Genomic DNA, 18,310 nt, shown 5'->3' on the forward strand with positions numbered 1-18,310 from the left:
GTTTTACTTTTCTGCATATGTTAAAATGAATTCACTGAGGACAGTGCTCTATCATGGGACTAAAGGAGCTGCAATTCCACCGTTGCATGGTCCTGGTCACCAATAATGGCCTACCATTAGCATATATAGTAAAGGTAAGAAATTCTAACATTTATCTGAGTGTTTTGTGCATTTTTCTTTGTGTAGATACTCTGACCTGGATGGACATCATCGTCACACCGTATATGATGGGACTTTACCTCATCCATTTGCAATAACAATTTTTGAAGACACGATATATTGGACTGACTGGAACACAAGAACTGTTGAAAAGGGAAACAAATATGATGGATCAGACAGGACTGTGCTTGTGAACACCACACACAGGCCATTTGACATCCATGTTTACCATCCATACAGACAGCCATTTGGTAAGAAAACAGAATGAGATTTGCATTTAGAGGGCTGGCTGTTATCTGAAGATTAATTGGAAGCAGTCCTGAGTACACTCAGCTTTTGCATTTGCTCAGGGAAATAAAATCCAAAGAATAAATGTAGTCCTCTATTTTACATCTATAAGTGGTCTTTGATTAGCTGCTTAAATAGAATCAGACTGGGAGTGCATCATTTTAAATTAGTTTCTTAGAAGTCTTCGCTGAATAGTATACGTTTCCTGTATATGAAATCATAAATATTTCTTTCTGAGCACACCTACTTATCTAGGTTTTGTTTTTCAGCTTTCAATACAGTATTAGAGGAGTCTTTTACTGACTAAGACCTTTGTGTCCTGGGATTTGCAAAGTACAGTAATATTTTTGTTTGTTTTGCCAGTTAATAATCCTTGTGGCACCAACAATGGTGGTTGTTCCCATCTTTGTCTAATAAAAGCTGGTGGTCAGGGTTATTCCTGCGAATGTCCCGATAACTTCATGATAGTCCAGTTTGGCAATACAGCACACTGCCTTCCAATGTGCTCTAGCACCCAGTTTCTCTGTGCAGACACCGAGAGGTAAGTCCACTGCTCATCATCTTTTCCTGATGCCTTTTTAGAGATATGTTATAGAATTTAGACTCTTGAAAAGGGCTTGAAAGCAGGTATTCCTCCTGTTTTTGCTATGATTCTGTGATGTGCTAGCAAAGACAAAGCCAGGATTAGACAGGCTTCCATTTTGGAAAAATATTTGTAGATTCTGTGTTCAAATGATTTTTTTTTCTTCCTAATATGGCATTGCTAATGTAGCAAAGTTCGGGTTTTTAGAAACATGTAAATGCCATAAACCATTTCCAGTTGAAGTCACAAACCTGGACCTTTCCCTTGTTTTTTGTACATCTTTTGCAACGTATCTCTTTCTGCCAAACATGTGCTGTCTGTGAATGGCCCAGGAAAGCCATTTAGCTGATTTGGGGGCATATTTCTAACTCTTTTCTCTGAGACAAGTGCACTGGGGGGAGAGGAATGTGGCCTAAGAGCTACTGTGTTGATGTTGTATTGCTCTGGAACCTGTGAGGCAGTTGTCCTTACTGGGTGGCCTTTTGAAGCAGTACTGAAATGATGATCCCTAGTGAAAGTCTTGTGCCGAAGTTCAGGTGAATTATTAACGTTACCTGATTAAAATCTAATTGAAGATTGATTCCACAAGCACGAGAGATGGTTGCCACAAATACACATTAAAATTCAATCCTTATTAATTAATTTGCTGTGAACTTACTTCTAGAGGCCTACTAGTATCATCTGTTTCTAGAGACAGTCTTCTGGCATATTTTGTTAGCATATATGCATATGTGAAGCAGAAGACGTGAAATTCAAGATGTCTTGGAAGTTTTGAGAAATAAGGCTGAGACGAGATTGTCTTATGTGATGTAAAAGGATGGTCATTTATCTTTAGAGACGCTTCCTCAACAAAGAAAACATTGTTTTCTCTTTGTTAGGTGTATTCCTATCTGGTGGAAATGTGATGGACAGAGGGACTGTCGAGATGGCTCTGATGAGCCCCCTACCTGTCCACACCGATACTGCCCTGTTGGTCAGTTCCAGTGTAACGATGGGAACTGCACAAGTCCACATTTCTTGTGCAATACCCAGTCAGATTGCCATGACAGATCAGATGAAGATCCTGTACTTTGTGGTATGTTACCAGTAATAATTTTAAGTGAGTTTTTCCAGTAGGAAACATGTAAACAATATGTATTGTTATCGTCCGCTTTTTACAGATGAAGAGGTTAGGTAGGGACATGCAGGTCCTAATTCTCTAGTTTTACACCTACTAGAGCAATATACCACAGTGCAAATGTAGGGTAGAGGAGAGCAAAAAAGTATAAAGTGTAAATGTTTTCTGTACCTTTAAGTTAATTTACACTGATGTAATGTACAACCTGAGCTACTAGATACTGGAAGTAGGACCCTCTGTATTTTGTCCAGAGTAAAGCCCTGATCAATATGAGGAATATAAGCCTTCCTAATGCACAGATCAGTCCATCAGGCATGCTCATTTTCCCTATATTCTAGAATTTTGCATGATGGGACAAATTAATTTCACACTTTACATTGCACAAAACCCAATGCATATGGGAAGATTGTTTTGGAGAGCTGTTTATGATGGCAGAATTTTGGCAGTAGAGCCTAATTATGCTTGTGGAATAATGTTATTGCCTTAAAAACCTGTCCTATTCCACATACTTACACCTAACTTAAAAAGCACATCCTTAGTCTTCTGCTTGTAAATAATGTACTTCTGGCAGTTGCAAGCATAGTAAAATAAAACAAAAAGAAAACAGTGTGGCTGTATAATTGATAGTTTCATTGCCGTTCATAAGCAAAGTGTTTCTAACAATGACAAATGTTCATTTTACATGAGTTTCAAATAGCTACACTTTTAAGTATGGCACAGGGGATCATTTAATAAGTATAAAGTTGCAGCTGCATAACGTCACTGGTTTTGATGTACCGCATATACTTAAAGTCAGTTTAGGTCTATATCATTCCTTCTGCTCATCATCATGTGTGTGGGAATAGAATCCTTTAGTCTAGAAAATGTATGGAAATCATAATGTATTATTTCCTCCTGAAGAGTTTTTTAGTACTTGTGAAATAGTAGTAGGGTAGTGTCCAGTGAAACACAAAGTCTAGAAGCTTTGTATGAAGTCCTATTTTCATAGACTTTCAGATCTCCCCCAGTTCACTGGTACCACTAACTTTAGCGTAACAAGCTTTATCCCTGGGGACAGAGGATGTAGATTTATAGGTTATGGAGCTGGTATTAGCATGGTCTTCTATGTTTTCTGGCGTGTTCATTCATGCTCAGAGGAACAGGTGTATCAGGCAGCGTGCATCTAAGTTGATAGCACGGCCAGAACAAGAATGTCACGTAACTCCTCTAAGAAGTAACTGGGAGCCCCTGTCTCAATTGTATTTAAGTGCTGGATTTACTCCTCTCTGCTTGAGGAGAAGGTAGTATCTGCCTCATTCCTAGAAGAATGTAGAGCCTTAGTGAGCTTGACTGAATGCCTGTGGGATATGTGCCATGTGTCATTAGAAATCTGTACCTCAACTGGGCAAGTAAATGCTAATGTTTTAGAGTTTTACTGACTTTTTCTTCCAATTTGTGGTATAGACATGATAAGTGCCCAATTGACCTAAGGCTGCTGCAGCAGACTATTCCTGTAAGTTTCAGCATTCTAATAGCCAATTTGTATTCTTTCAGCTAATCACCAGTGTGAAACCCATCAGTGGCAATGTGCCAATAAACGATGTATCCCAGAAGCCTGGCAGTGTGATAGAGAGGATGACTGCGGTGACAACTCGGATGAAGATAGTACTCACTGCGCAAGTAGGACCTGTCCCCCAGGCCAATTTAAATGTGACAATGGCCGCTGCATCCCAGGATCCTGGAAGTGTGATGTGGATGATGATTGTGGCGACAACTCTGATGAGCCATTCCACGAATGTAGTAAGCATTTAGCTGGAGGAAGCTGTCTAAATTATGGTGCACTGAATGCAAAGCAAACTGCATTACTTAATTTTTCTGAGGGTGAAAACTTATTGGAAAGGAATGTTTTCTGCAAGTTGCTAATATGCAGTAAACAGTATTAGGAAACGTAGATTCTATGTGGATAATGCACTGCTTTCTCATTCGTGAAGGTGAAGAAGCTTGCTTATGCTGGCTGGCTTACCAAGAACTGATAGTGTCTGACTCTGACCTCCTTGAATCTAGCAGTTTCATGTGCTTGGTCCCTAAAAATATTCTGTGAAAAAGATTATATGCATATATGATCTATTGCTTGTGTGGAAGCAGGGAATGCCAGTTCACCAATTTTTACCTTAGGGTGTGACATAGGTCATACTTTTTACAAAAACAGTCTTGTTTCCTGAATCTGAAGTTTCTCCAGATGATAGGCACGTGATTTGGAAACAAAAGTTACAAGCAGAACAAGTGCAAAACACAGTCTAGCCTACATTTACTAGTGGTGCTTTCCTATGTGCAACATGTGTCTTTGAGTCACTGGTCATCTGGAAGAGCTTGGAATCAAGCTTTCCCATAAGAGGACAAGTTGCCTTCCCTTCCTTCCAGTTTTGGGGCTTCTGTTGGCACCATTACCAGCACTAAATACTTCAGGGAAAACCACACTGAATATGTTTTGAATCTGTCATGGGTTTCTAGTATACGCTGAATATAAGCAGCATGGATTGGAAAAGATATCACAAAATGTATATTTTACTGTCTCTTTTACAACACTGAAAATAGCAGATAATTCTTTTTAGTAGAAGGAGCTGACTAAATTTTGACAGATTTTGAAAGTCAGAATAGCAAGTATGGTTTTTCTTGACAATTGCCTCTTGTGTTTCAGTGGGCCCTGCTTATCGGTGTGACAACCACACGCAGTTCAGCTGTAGAACCAATTACCGTTGCATACCACTGTGGGCAGTGTGCAATGGGAATGATGACTGCAGGGACAACAGTGATGAACAAGGCTGTGGTATGTCTGAAGAAGGAGGTCATGTCAACATAATTTTGTACCAAAAACATTTAATCAAGTTATAAACATCTTGAGTTTCCGAAAATCTTTTCAGTAATAATGTACCTGGGATTTTTTTATTTTATGTCAAGTAATTACTCTGGTAGTTATTTGTCTTCAGGAAAACCTTTATGTGCAGTGATTCATTGTGCAGCTCACGTTTGGGAAATATTTTGCTTGAGCTGAATTATTATAGACTATTAAAACTGTCACTGTGTTCTACATTTACTTACCTCTTGTACTGCCGAAACCATCAGTATGGGAAGTGTGATGGTACTTTCCCAGACCCTTATATTTGTGTTGAAACCTCTCATATACTTTTACACAAAGCTGAGAAGACATCACATCACAACATCAGAAACAGAAAAGACTCAAAAGTGTTAACACTCTGTGAGGGCAGGATGCCTTGTAATTTTTCTTCTCTGCACGTAGAATTGTAAAAATGTATGTCACTAAAACCATGCTCCTTTACTCAGAAAATAAATGCTTTTCTTTTCTAGGGCTCTTTATTAGTAGGCTAATACAATCCATTCATTTTAGTAGTCATTAACTTAATAAGTTTTGTGGATGGAGCGGTTGCTCCTGTGAAAGCAGGATAGCGGGTGGGATTTATTAGGACCACTCGTTCTGGAATAGTGGCACTGTAAGGATTGATCCCTCTTTTCCTTTGGTAGCATGAAGTTTATTTCTTTGTGTCTCCATCTCAGTTCTATATAGTCATTTCATCTGCTTCTTAATCGCTCTTCTAGTACTTAGCCCAGTTTTTGTCACAAACATCTCTTGTCTACTTCTATGTGCATTACATCTTATTCAAAGACTATGCTAATGTGTGCTGGTCTCATGTTTTGTTGGCAAACTGTGTACACTGCAGAAGAGATGACTTGCAGTCCTTCTGGAGATTTCCGTTGTGACAATCATCGGTGTATCCCACTGCGCTGGAAATGTGATGGAGATAATGACTGTGGAGATCAGTCTGATGAGCGCAACTGCAGTGAGTTCTTTTTTGACTGTCATGATATAGTTCAGCTTTTGACTTAACTATCCTTCTATTTCTTATGAGAATGGGGCAGACAGATCTCAACAGCAATCATTTGGTGCTTTATTGTACAGCTGTATTTTCTTTGCTGGCTATCACAGTGATGTTGCAAGGAAGCATTTTTGATACGTAAAAACACTGATAAATCCAGTCATTACAATAAAACAAATTCCTGTTTTCCAGTAGGAAGTGACATTTGAATCCTGCCCTGTGTGCAGATGTAGGAGTATATAGTTTCTAAAGCAATGAACCTGGATTTTTCCCGAATTGGAATAAAAATTACTCCTGTGATAAAACAAATACTTTTTCCATGTCAAGAAGGGACATAGGTTGTTGAACAGAATGCCAAGAGTATGGGGACAGGCTTTTAAAATATCATTTGGTTTTAATGATTATATAACCTTATCAGCTAGTACAACTTCTGTCTGGTTTAATGAGACAGGTGTGGATGTTTAAATCTACAGATGGGAAACTTTACACATTTGTACTTTCATTTTAAACTAAGGTCCTCGCGAATGTACAGAAAGTGAATACCGTTGTGACAATTTGCACTGCATTCCTTCCCGCTGGGTCTGTGATCATGATGATGACTGTGAAGACAATTCAGATGAACGTGACTGTGGTGTGTATTGTCTGGATGTGACCTTTTACATGTTCAGACTTTTGTTTCTAAAGCAATAACTTTTTCTCCAAAATGATCTTTTATGGGAAGCATCTTTAATGGAGTAATGTTGACTAGGTCACCAAAAGTAGCAGATAATATTTTAATCATCTGGGATGTTGCAGTCTTCCATAGGATGATCTCAAAAAATAAACACTTTATATGGATTTGAATGAGGAGACATTTCAACAGTTATTTCTGAATCTTTTCAGAGCTAAGAACCTGCCACCCTGGTTATTTCCAGTGTAATAGTGGACACTGTGTTGCAGAGCGCTTCAGATGTGATGGAAATGCAGACTGCCTTGATTTCTCTGATGAAACAACTTGTCGTGAGTTTCAAGCTTTGCAATCGGTGCTCATTGAGCTCACTTCCAGAAAGACTTGCACTTTTCTGTCTCTTTAAGTGAGATTGAGATGACTCCTTAGAGGTACTGAATTCTGCAACACTCAGTGATGTCAGTAACAATTGAGGAGTGTAATGTTTTGAATCAGCTTTTTAATATGTGAATGGGTTGCCTTCTCTTACATTAATTGTAAACACAATTGTAACGGTAGGAAATTCATATGTTTACATGGTCCGGCAGAAGATAGATGTATGATTGAATCAAAATTCTTGACTATTCCCACTCATGTTGCAAGATCCACAGTTTCCAGTCGTACTGTATTCTAAAAAGGTTCTGTAATGGAATGGGTTTTTATAATACTGAAAGGAGTGTATGGAGTTTCCTAAAGTAGCAATGAAGCCAATGAAATTAAATACTTTTCTGTTTACATCTTCCTTCTATATATTGATCTACTGTGAAAAAATGTCTTGGAATTTGCTTCGTGATAGTTAATCTCTCAGAATTGTGTTTACACAATATTCGGCTTTTCTTAAGGGGAGGAAAATGCATATGAGAAGCCACTGAAAGGGCAAAGATATGTTTTACTTATGTGGTTTAGGACAGTCGTGTGGTTTTTCTTTGATCTAGTTCGGTTTTTCACCGATTCAACAGATTTTTATTTTTTTTAACCTATGTCTAGGTACTTGGGTCATTCAGGTTTGGTGCCAATGACATTATTTACCTTTCTTACTTATCTAGCGGTAACAGGTTGAAGCAACATTTGTTAAATTTGTGACAATTTATTTTCAGAAGCTTCTGGGAATGTAATTTATGTTGTTTCAATATTCATTTGAACCTGAATTACTTACGTTGTGCTTCCAATAAGTCCTTCGTCCTTGCAGGCTGTTGTTGCTGTAGATCTTTGCAGTGCCTCATACTGCATCTCCTACCATGGAGAGAAGAGTATTTTAAAAAAAATAGTATAGGATCAACCTGAGTCTTTTTCAAGGAAAACAAAACAAAACAAAATTTTCATTTAATATATTTTTTTTTCAGCAACACGATATCCTAATGGTACATACTGTCCACCCATGTTGTTCGAATGTAAAAACCATGTCTGTATCCAGCCATACTGGAAATGTGATGGTGACAATGACTGTGGAGATGACTCTGATGAAGAACTTCACCTTTGCTGTAAGAGAGAGAATTTGTATTAAAATTTAAAAAAAACTGTAATATAATATATAATTACAATAAAGAGAAGAAATAGAAAATAAATTGTAAATATTTTCATTTCAGTAGAGATTCTCACTGACTACTTTCAGGATGGGTGCTGAGAATTTTGCTTCATATGCAAGTTCACTTCATCCTCCTATAGTATGTTTCTCATTGCAGATGTTTATATATGTGGTTACAAAAGCAGGGAGAACTATATCAAAGAGCTAAGGGCAGTACTTTACGTTTTCAGGTGGAATGTTTAAAATAAGAGCATCAGTTGCATTTAAAGATACAATTCAGATAATTTATATTCTCAAAGGTGAGCCTTTAAAGCTGTCCGTAGTGTCGGAACATCTTTGTAAATATGGATGAGGAGTCCTGACCTTAGTTGTTAAATAAATAAATAAAACGAGGTGTTAGAAATGTAATGCAAACAATTGTTGTTAGTTATGAATTAAATAACCACTTAATTAGCATTTTGGATTTTCCATCAGTGTACTTCATAAACAAATCTAGAAACCTCAGTATTATATGTAGTTACAGTATATGCCTTTGGCCAATGATAATGCACTGTCTTCTGACAAAAAATATATAGCGGCCTGATATATGATCACCAAAATGTAGAGAAAGTTCTTTTGGGCCTGAATGCCCCTGCAATATCTTCTAAAATACAGGAAACATCTCAGTGTTCAAAGATAAAATTGACCAGGATAACTCATGACTCAGTAGCATGAAGTATCAGTGTGATTGACCTGATCTCTGTGGTTTCAGTGGATATTGCTTGTGAATCTCCGTTCCGTTTCCGATGTGAAAACAATCGCTGTATATATAGTCATGAGCTGTGCAACCAGGAAGACGACTGTAGAGATGGCAGTGATGAAAAAGAGGAACACTGTATGTATACACAAAATTTAGCAGCAAATAGGAGATTCAGTAATTGCGATGTGTTTAATAATACTGAAGGCCTTCAGAAATGTCAAAATCAAACATAAGTATTTGAAAACTAAAGCTCAATATGAAATAATTTGAACTGTAATTATTGATACTATGTGTTCACAGGTCTCTATGTAAGTAGCAAAATTAAGCAATGATTTGCCTGAAAAGTAGAGCATGGTTTTCAAAATCAAATTGTGTTTTATTATGAACACTAGCTAAATTGTGTCTGCTTACTATGAAGTCTGAATTAAGAAAGAAAAACGTGTTTGGCTGTATCATAACTAAGGATTGGATGGATATTGGACATTTTTTAAAAATAGATAAATGCGTACTTCTGAATTCATGGCACTGTTATGTATATAGTAAGAGTCAATATTAAGGGACAAATCCTGCAGAAGCTCTGTTAATATTCAATAGGGTTTTGCCCTCAGATATCTGAGGTAGTTCTTCCTGACTGTGTTGATTTTTATATTATATAGTTTTATCATATTTTTGATTACTTATTAAGCAACCAATAAAAGCCAGCTTATTTGCTGGCTTTATTGCAAATTTTTCTTAAAATTAATATTTTACTAATAACTCAACCTCTTGAAGTCTGCAGCAGATGTATAAAGTATGGAGTTAAAGGGTATTAATTAGTTTGCACTATTAAAAAAAAAGTTCAGTCAACTATTAAGAGGAAGCTTCTAACTTCCACCTCCATAAAATGGAAAGGGCTTCTTCAGTTCATTGGGGTGTGACTAGAAGTCAGGAGGCCTTGCTTAGCTTTATGATAGACTTCCAACGTCACCCTAGTCATTATTTTACCAGATTGCATTCCTCATTAGCAATGTGTAATAGTGCTGTCTGTTGGTAATGTGTAACTGAAGTTGTGATAGAGGAATGTTTCTTTTCTCAACTGTAGGTAGAGAACCAACCCCAAGGCCGTGTACAACTGAAGAATTCAAGTGCAGTAATGGAAATTGCATTCCTCTACATTATGTCTGTGACAATTATGATGACTGTGGAGATCATTTTGATGAAATGGGCTGCAGTAAGTAATAACATCAATTGAATAAAAAATTACAATGCTATTGAAATAAACATTTCTGAAACCAATAACATAACCGATTACCCCATGCTGGGATTATCTGATTAGCCATGACAATAATTTTTTTTCTTTCTTTGGGGGAAAAGCCCTAAGAAATTAAGTGCTCTGAACAATCTTTTTTAGGCTTATAGCATTTATGCATCACGAAAAAGGGTTTGATCTTGTTTTTAATCTTGTTTTGAGATGTGTTGCATTGTGGAGGCAAGAATACCGAGATAGTTAAATTGGAATTGCCATAGGCCAACCTACAGAATTATTCATGGGCAGACCCTGAAGCCATAGAAGTTGCTCCAGCCCTGTTGAAATCAAAAATATATTGAGATGCTTCTGTTGTCTTCTTTACAGACAGAACACAGAAGTCTATAGGGACAGCCATTACTCAGGCTGAGGGCCCTCTGAGTTCCTCTGTGCATGCACAACTTTTATTAATTATGCCTCATGAATCTACTAACAGCCATTTAGATGCAAAAACTTTGACTTGAACTTTGAGGCGAGAGACTATTCTGATGAAATCTGATAAAAATAAAAATCTAACTCTCTTTATATCAATGTATAGAGAGTTGTAGAGTAATAATATGAGCATGTACTTGCAATTTGAGTTTGCCAGGCTTCGATGGCTTCAGGTGGAAAGTGTGACAAATAATGCACTAGTGAATTGTGATCCAGCATGCTTGCAAAGCACAAATAACTTGTAATACTATAATGCAGTCCATTCTTAAGTAGCTGTTTCACATACTATCCCCAGTGGTCTTTAGGTAATATAACCTAATGACTTGATGAAAATATAAAAAGTATCTGAAACAGTGCAAATCAAAGACACCTAGCTGTCAGCATTCTACTGTTTGTGGATAGATATGAATGCAGGCCAGATGATAACATTCACAGACTTACCAATATCAAAAACCTGAGATGTTGAGAGAAAAGCTCTGTATGTGTCTACACAATGAATTTATGCTTCTACATATATATGAAATTGAGGTGTTTAAAATTAATTAGGACTGGGATGTATATGTTATAAAGGAGATAATGAGCTTAATGTAATGTTTTGTCATACATTTCTAACTTTTCTCATGCTGTCAATAAACATATATTATTTCTTTCCTACTTAGATACAATCTGAATTTTAAAGTACTTTGTATATATGTACAGTATGTCAGAATCAATATAATTTTATGTGTTGTTTGAGAAGAATATAATTTTCTGTTTGATACAGAATATCTATTATACCTCACTTACCTTTTCCGTTATAGGCATTTCTTTAAAGGGCAGCGCATTCGGTGCAATGACCTGTTTTGACTTCACTAGGCTTTTGATTAGGTACTGGATGAGTATGTTGTCATCTTCTCTAATTTCCAGATATAGGTAATATGTGGTCTGTGGCACATATGGTAGTAGCTGAGAACACTTTTTGTTTAAGTGATAAGAAAGTACTGGGTAAGAAAGAGGTTGGTTGGCAAAGGTAGGGGTTAGTCATGCGTCTTAGTTTCTGCAATTGCTGCAGATTCTCTTAAGGAAGGTGAGTTGGATGTTTATGGCTCTTACTCTGACCCTGTTCACCTGCTTCTATAGTGAAACTATTCTTAGTTGAAAGTTCTTTTGACTGACCTTTACCACCCTTTTTTAGTTTGCCTTAGAGAAAAGATGTTCACATTAATTGGATCTCACTTAGGAAAAAAGAGAAAGAAAAGTAACATTATCCATTGAAAATGATTTTTAAATAGACTATAATGATCAAAATTACAACCTCCTTATCACTTTATTATCACATCACTTTTTTTTTTAATGGTTTTAATTGTCTAATTCCTACCTTTTTCAGATCCTGGAACAGAACGAACCTGTGCAGAAAATATCTGTGAACATAACTGTACCAACCTGAATGAAGGAGGCTTTATCTGTTCCTGTAGACCAGGGTACAAGGCCAGTGAAATTAACCGAAACTCCTGTGATGGTATTTTCATTCTTCTAAACATCTTCTCACTGATAAGTGTTCAATGACCTGTCGCTTCGTCATTCTAATATGATTACTCACTCCTGCATTATAACAGGATGTTTCTACATTTACCATATGCTTCTTAAACCATTTTGCTGAATCATGTTTTCTAACATGCAGGCCTCACTCAATAAAGAGCTGGCTCCGCAGTTTGTTTGTATATTTTTTTTAGGCTTTTGTTAGCTGTGGGTATACGTTCTTGCTTTTTGGTATATAGGTTTAGTTGTTTCTTTGCAATTTGAAGGATGAAAATTTGCTGTTATTTTTCCTTGTTAATAGAAAACTTACTGAAGGTTACACTCTCATTTGGTTCTGTTTCAGAACAGACCTTCAGTAAAGGTTTATTGTGCCATGTTTTTTCTTGTTTATATGCAGATAAAATATGGAGGAGTTTACACAAAGGCCATTGGTGGTGATTATGCAGTATAGTGTGGTTGTGGTTACCATTTCAGTATATTTTGACAGGATCACTTCTGCTTGTTGCTCCCAGATCTTGCGGACAATTTGTGTAGTTTTATTACACATGATCAAAGGGCATTCCTCCCTGTCCTTCCTGCTGATATTGTTTCTTAAGGACTAGGTATCTGTGCTTCAACATTTCAACAAGGGTTGCTCTTGCATCTCATTGTAGTCATGCCTCATCTTTTGTCTTTCCTTGGTGATTTAACACAAAAATAGGCAATGAAAAATTTGTCTCTTAAAAGCAATCTGTTGAACAGGAGCTATGCAGTTGTTAGCAATTTATAGTTAAGACTTATGTTAAACGTTAAATAAGTGATGAGAAATTCTGTTAGAAAACTAAGGCTGATTTTAAAAATAATTTATTATCACTGATCTTTTAGCGTATGTGGGGAAGGGATAAGTCCACTGCTTCATGGAGTAAAGATGGCCAGGATGTGGAAGAAGAGATTAAACTCTAGGTATCTTTTCTCTGCTTATGTGTAGATATCAATGAATGTGAGATCTTCGGAACATGCACCCAGGACTGCAAAAATTCCAAAGGAAGCTATGAATGTTTCTGTGCAGATGGCTTCAGATCTGTGGGTGATCAACAAGGGAAGCAGTGTGCAGCTAATGGTATGTTAACTGACAGCAAGATTGATTGCTACCTGTAAAGAGCAAGTGAAGTAGCGCAACTTAATGAATACAATCATCTCTTTTTATGGAAGGGGATAAAGAAAACCAAACTTTATTCTGTAGCATAACATTATCTGTGTATTCCACCCATTCCGTAATCAGGAAGAGAAATGCTCATCTCTGCTTCCAATTGTAAACATTAAAAATAATATTTTGGTTTGGATCACTGCCTTCCTTTCACCTGAAATTTTCTCTAAAACAAAAGACTGCTTATCCTGTGGATGTCAGCAGAAGGAAATTAATGTTGCCTATTCCTGAAGTTTAGGTTTTTGCAACAAAAGAATGCATCAGAAGAAAGTTCCATTAAACTGGTACAAATCAAAGGCACTTTGATGGCAGGTTGCTTATTCGTTATTCATGGACTGATGCACACAAACAGGACTTCGGCCCATGACTTCAATCATGTTTTTTTGACATACCTCAGTGCAGTGACTATAGTGTGTGACAGCCATTGAATAGGTAGATAGTTGATTCAGAAGATAATAATAGTTGAGTAGTAATAATACAGAGCTGAAGAAAAAAATGACAACACAGTAGTATTATATAAAAGACTGAAACAACACCATATTTAGGAAAGTACTTACGCTGTAGCAGCTTTCAGAGATGCATGATAGCAATACAGTACCTGGGCTTCTGCTTGGCAACTTCTTTATGTGCTGGTGTCTCAGATCTAGTTCTTTAAAATCTTTCTTCATAGGTTTTATTCAGGAATCATCTAGGTATTCTAGACATGTAGATATTTTCAAGGCTCAGTGATAGAAGATATCATGATTGTAGCTGGTAACATTATGAAATTGCTTGTGCCTGAAGTTCTACTTCTATCTATGCCCAGAACCGTATTACTCTTTGTAGTACAAGCTCACAGCACTCATAAATGAGGGCTTTCTTTGCCTGTGTCTGCTGTGGGCCTGATAATCAGGCATTTTCAGAAGACACAGAGAATATCAGATCTTTTTCTTTGTTGTAATAGCATATATATTGGTAAAGCTACCAATTTCTGCTATAAATTGTATGCTTATTAGAGAATGGAGTCACTTCCATTATTGTTCCATAGTTGTGCATGCCTTAGGGGGAAAAGGATCTGTATTCAGATAAACACTTCATAGACTGAGGTTTATTAGTTGGAAAAGGCACTGGTAAATGAGGTATTCTTTTCCCAGGTGAATACCTTTTCAGTTCTTACAGGTTTTGTGAAGATGTCCGTGACTCCCAGCTGGACTTTGTCATTGACAAAAGGGCTGTACAATTGCATGTTCTTACCAGCAGTGAGCCAGCTGGGACTACTACTCCAGCTTGACTATAATCAAGTTATTAGAGTACTGAGGCTAACCTCAAATTAACCTGTGGTCAGGTAGGAGAGCGTTCTTCTGACTATAGACACATTGGGTAGAAGAACTGAGACAGCTCCTGGCTCAAGATACTGGCAATTTATTTGTAGTTACCAAAATTGTTCCCCATTTGGCAAGGTGGTTAAGCTGAGCTGCACAGTGTGTAGCTGCATTCTATTTTTGAGATGTGAGGTGTCAATATGCCAACACTGTGATGTTCCTACTGTGATTTTTAAGGATTTTTGCCTTAGTGATTATGGCTGCAGAAAGTCTATGGTGAAAAGAACAATACTATTTTCATTGGTAAGCATGTCCAGTGTTTTAAATTAATTTATTATTATTTTTTTTAAATTAAAAAATAAATAAAGTTCTGAAGCTTTAGAAGTGGCCCTGTGTCCTTTCTGCCTCTTACTCAGTGAGAACCTGTGAAAACACGAGTTTAGTTTTAAATGTAAATGACTTTTATCTGTTTTTTTTCCTAAAAATACACGAAAGTAAAGTTCATTATCATTTCCCAGGTAATCCTCCATTGTTACTGCTGCCAGATAATGTAAGGATTCGAAGATACAATATCTCATCAGAACAGTACTCTGACTATATCGATAACCAGGAACGCATCCAAGCTCTGGATTATGATTGGGACCCTGAAGGAATAGGCCTGAGTGAGTATATGTAGAACATGAGTACTCCCCCGTACAGCAGTTGGTTTAAAAAGACACATGGCAGTAGCATAGGTATTTAATTTATGTTGGAAATCAAAATCGAACTAGATTAACTGGCCATGTCTTGGCTGAATGTGCCCATCCCCTCTACTTGTTTTTTCAGCATCAGTGTGGTTCATTTTAATACTTTGCTTTCGTGTAGCTAGTTTTTGTTCTGGTTTTCCTTTTGTTTTGATATGAGTTCAGCTGTGGAATTGTTGCTCTTTAGGATTATGCAATAGTAGAGGATTGCTGTGAACAAACCCCTTTCTTCTCTTCTGTTTCTGCCAGTCCCCAAACCTTGATTCAAGTCTTGAAAGAACTGATCTAAACTCAAAATCCTGTGCAAAGGGTTCAAAGCTAAAATCCTCTTCTCTTGAAAAATGTAACACGTTTCTTGATAATCTAGGCCAAGATGATTTTAGATGTGCTTCTTAACTATGATAAATGGCTTAAAAATATGTGCAGTAACACAATGTAATTAAACAGAATATTCTGCATTTTTATGAATTTAAAAATTGAACTAGTCTCGACATAAGAGGCTCAGAAAGATTAGGATTTTCAAAAAATGAGGAATGACTAGACATTAAAAATGATCCTTGATTTGTTCTTTAAGGTATTGTGTACTTCAGCATTCTGGGGCAGGGTTCTCAGTTTGGAGCCATCAAACGTGCCTATCTGCCCACATTTGACAGCAGTAGAAACAATCCTACAAAGGAAGTTGATTTGAATCTCAGATACATAGTTAATCCTGATGGATTGGCTGTTGACTGGGTTGGAAGGTAAGTGCACTGAGAAGCTAGAAAAATGTTGTAGATTGAATATGTCAAAGGTTTGATCAGGCAGTGCAAAATCCATTTTTTTTTCCTTATGAATTCTCTATGTCTCAAGATATTTGGTCTCAAAATATCTGAATAAATAAATAAATAAAAATTGGTAGTTCAAAAGCCTATAGTAAGTTCTGTTTGTGAAGACAGCAGTTAATAGGTCAAATGTGTGTTGCTGACCGCACCATGTATTCACTGAGGAAACATACATTACTCCACAGCTGGCAGATCAGTTGTGTGTCAGTTAGGTGATAATATGCTGGCCTTCATGTCAGAAGGATTCTTCTTTTAGGAGTCAGGTAAGCTTTAGAGAACAAGCTTTCACTGCTGTTGAAAGGAGACCTTACCAACCTATAACTGAGTTTGTGTCTTACCTTTGCTCATTTCTTATCAGCCTTGTGCTATATGAGTTAATCCCAAAGCAAAGCTGCTCTTTTGTAATTGTCTGAAATAAAGTTATTCCTTTTCTCCCTTTTTTCGACCATAGCTCTTCTTTAGCTTTTTTTTTTTTTCTTTTTTACTTAATCCAAGAAATTATGAGATGATCACTGCTCATTTTCCCTTCTTTGGAGAAGAGCTGGGAGAAAGATGGGCATAACTTTAGTGAGTTTGACTCAGACGTTGATGGTGTCATTTTTTCTTCACAGTGTAACTGTTAAAGGTTGTCCTGGACAGGCATAGCTGTAGTTCATTTGATATAATGTTGAGAAGACCTTGATGTTTCTAAATAGTCACTGTGAAATGTAGTCAGAATTCTGAAGTTGAATGGGCGGATGTTATAGAGATGAGTCAGTCTTCTGAACGTGGTTGACAAATTTTGGATGTTCCTGATGATGTTGTCAATAGGGTGAGGAAGAATGGTGTGAAGATCGTAGTAAAGCATGACTTTTCTGTAGAACTGAAAACTAAAAGAAGGAGCTTAGGCATCTGCTTCCCCTGTATTACATAGTTATCAACTATGATTAGTAATATTTATATTTTATATCCTCAGAGTATGAGTGGAAGGTGCTTAAGATCTGGATTGTAGCTAGGTGGCACTTAATGCTGAATTGTGATGATGGCAAAAGAGGTTTTTTTTTAATGCTTCAAGTGTATGAGTAGGCAAAGATTGGAAAAAGACTTCTGTTTCCAGTTCAGGGCCTGATACACAGCTTTTATTATTGAGATTCCTTGTGTTAGGTGATGTATGCTATGTTAGGTGATGAGTTCTATAAAATAGTTAGGGAGTTGCTCATAAACTGTCATGCTGATTTTTAGAGCAGAATAAAGCCAGTCTGGCAGGCTGAAGCGATTCACTAGCCTGAAAAATTCTGCCACTCATGACAAGTGGAAAGTTACGTCTTCTAGCATTTCTTTTTTAGTTTAAGATATGTGTATTAAAGCCTGGGCTAACCTCCAGCTTTCAAGTTATTTTGCTGTTAGCTTTGTGAACTGCAGGACATCTGAAAACTGAATGTCTGTGAGGATGGAAGGGAGTGTCTGAATTTCAATTCACAAATATAAATAAATTCTATCAAATGTATTTGAAATCTGTATGGTTATAAGATAAAGAATAGGGGATATATATCACCAACATCATGGTGAGGCTAGCATCTTAAGTACTGCAAACAATGTTATACTGATTCCAGAGCAATGTTGATAGTTTTATTTATTTTTTTTAATCAAATTTAAGTGTCTGCACATGATATAAAAACTGATACAGGTGTTTTGAGGCACTTAGTTCTTCTGCCTATCTGCAAAATAGGAACTGTAACATTATCTCACATTCCCAAGATACCTAGGGGATAACTTATTCCATCAGAAGGCAGCGTGTGATTAGTGAGTAGATACTACTGAGTGAGTTATGTGTATAATGTAAGATGAAAAAAATATAGGCAAGATGATAAAGATAAGCTAAGTCCAAAGAAGAATGGACCAAGTGCCCTATTTGTAAGGGCTAAAAGCATTTGCATCTAACACGGTAACTATTCATTAACATCTCTGTGAGAAGACAAAAATCTAGAAAGAAGCTGTGGACGAATAAACTGGATAGCTTCAAAGTTGCCCCATAAACTGCATGGTAGATAAATTT

General features: G+C 36.8%; 1 protein-coding gene across 1 annotated transcript in view; it reads left to right on the top strand.

Moving 5' to 3' along the window:
• Positions 1 to 18,310, top strand: part of LRP2 (LDL receptor related protein 2) — a 119,626-nt gene that overhangs the window by 85,851 nt on the left and 15,465 nt on the right. The window contains 15 exon segments of the mRNA XM_080601045.1: positions 187 to 410; positions 811 to 988; positions 1,909 to 2,105; positions 3,681 to 3,926; positions 4,825 to 4,953; positions 5,864 to 5,983; positions 6,534 to 6,650; positions 6,902 to 7,018; positions 8,069 to 8,206; positions 9,002 to 9,124; positions 10,071 to 10,199; positions 12,073 to 12,204; positions 13,192 to 13,323; positions 15,230 to 15,373; positions 16,029 to 16,194. Of these exon segments, the coding sequence (XP_080457171.1) occupies positions 187 to 410; positions 811 to 988; positions 1,909 to 2,105; positions 3,681 to 3,926; positions 4,825 to 4,953; positions 5,864 to 5,983; positions 6,534 to 6,650; positions 6,902 to 7,018; positions 8,069 to 8,206; positions 9,002 to 9,124; positions 10,071 to 10,199; positions 12,073 to 12,204; positions 13,192 to 13,323; positions 15,230 to 15,373; positions 16,029 to 16,194 (2,292 nt within the window).

This window comes from Anser brachyrhynchus, assembly GCF_964034855.1.
Source record: "Anser brachyrhynchus genome assembly, chromosome: 7".
Classification (NCBI taxonomy): Eukaryota; Metazoa; Chordata; class Aves; order Anseriformes; family Anatidae; genus Anser; species Anser brachyrhynchus.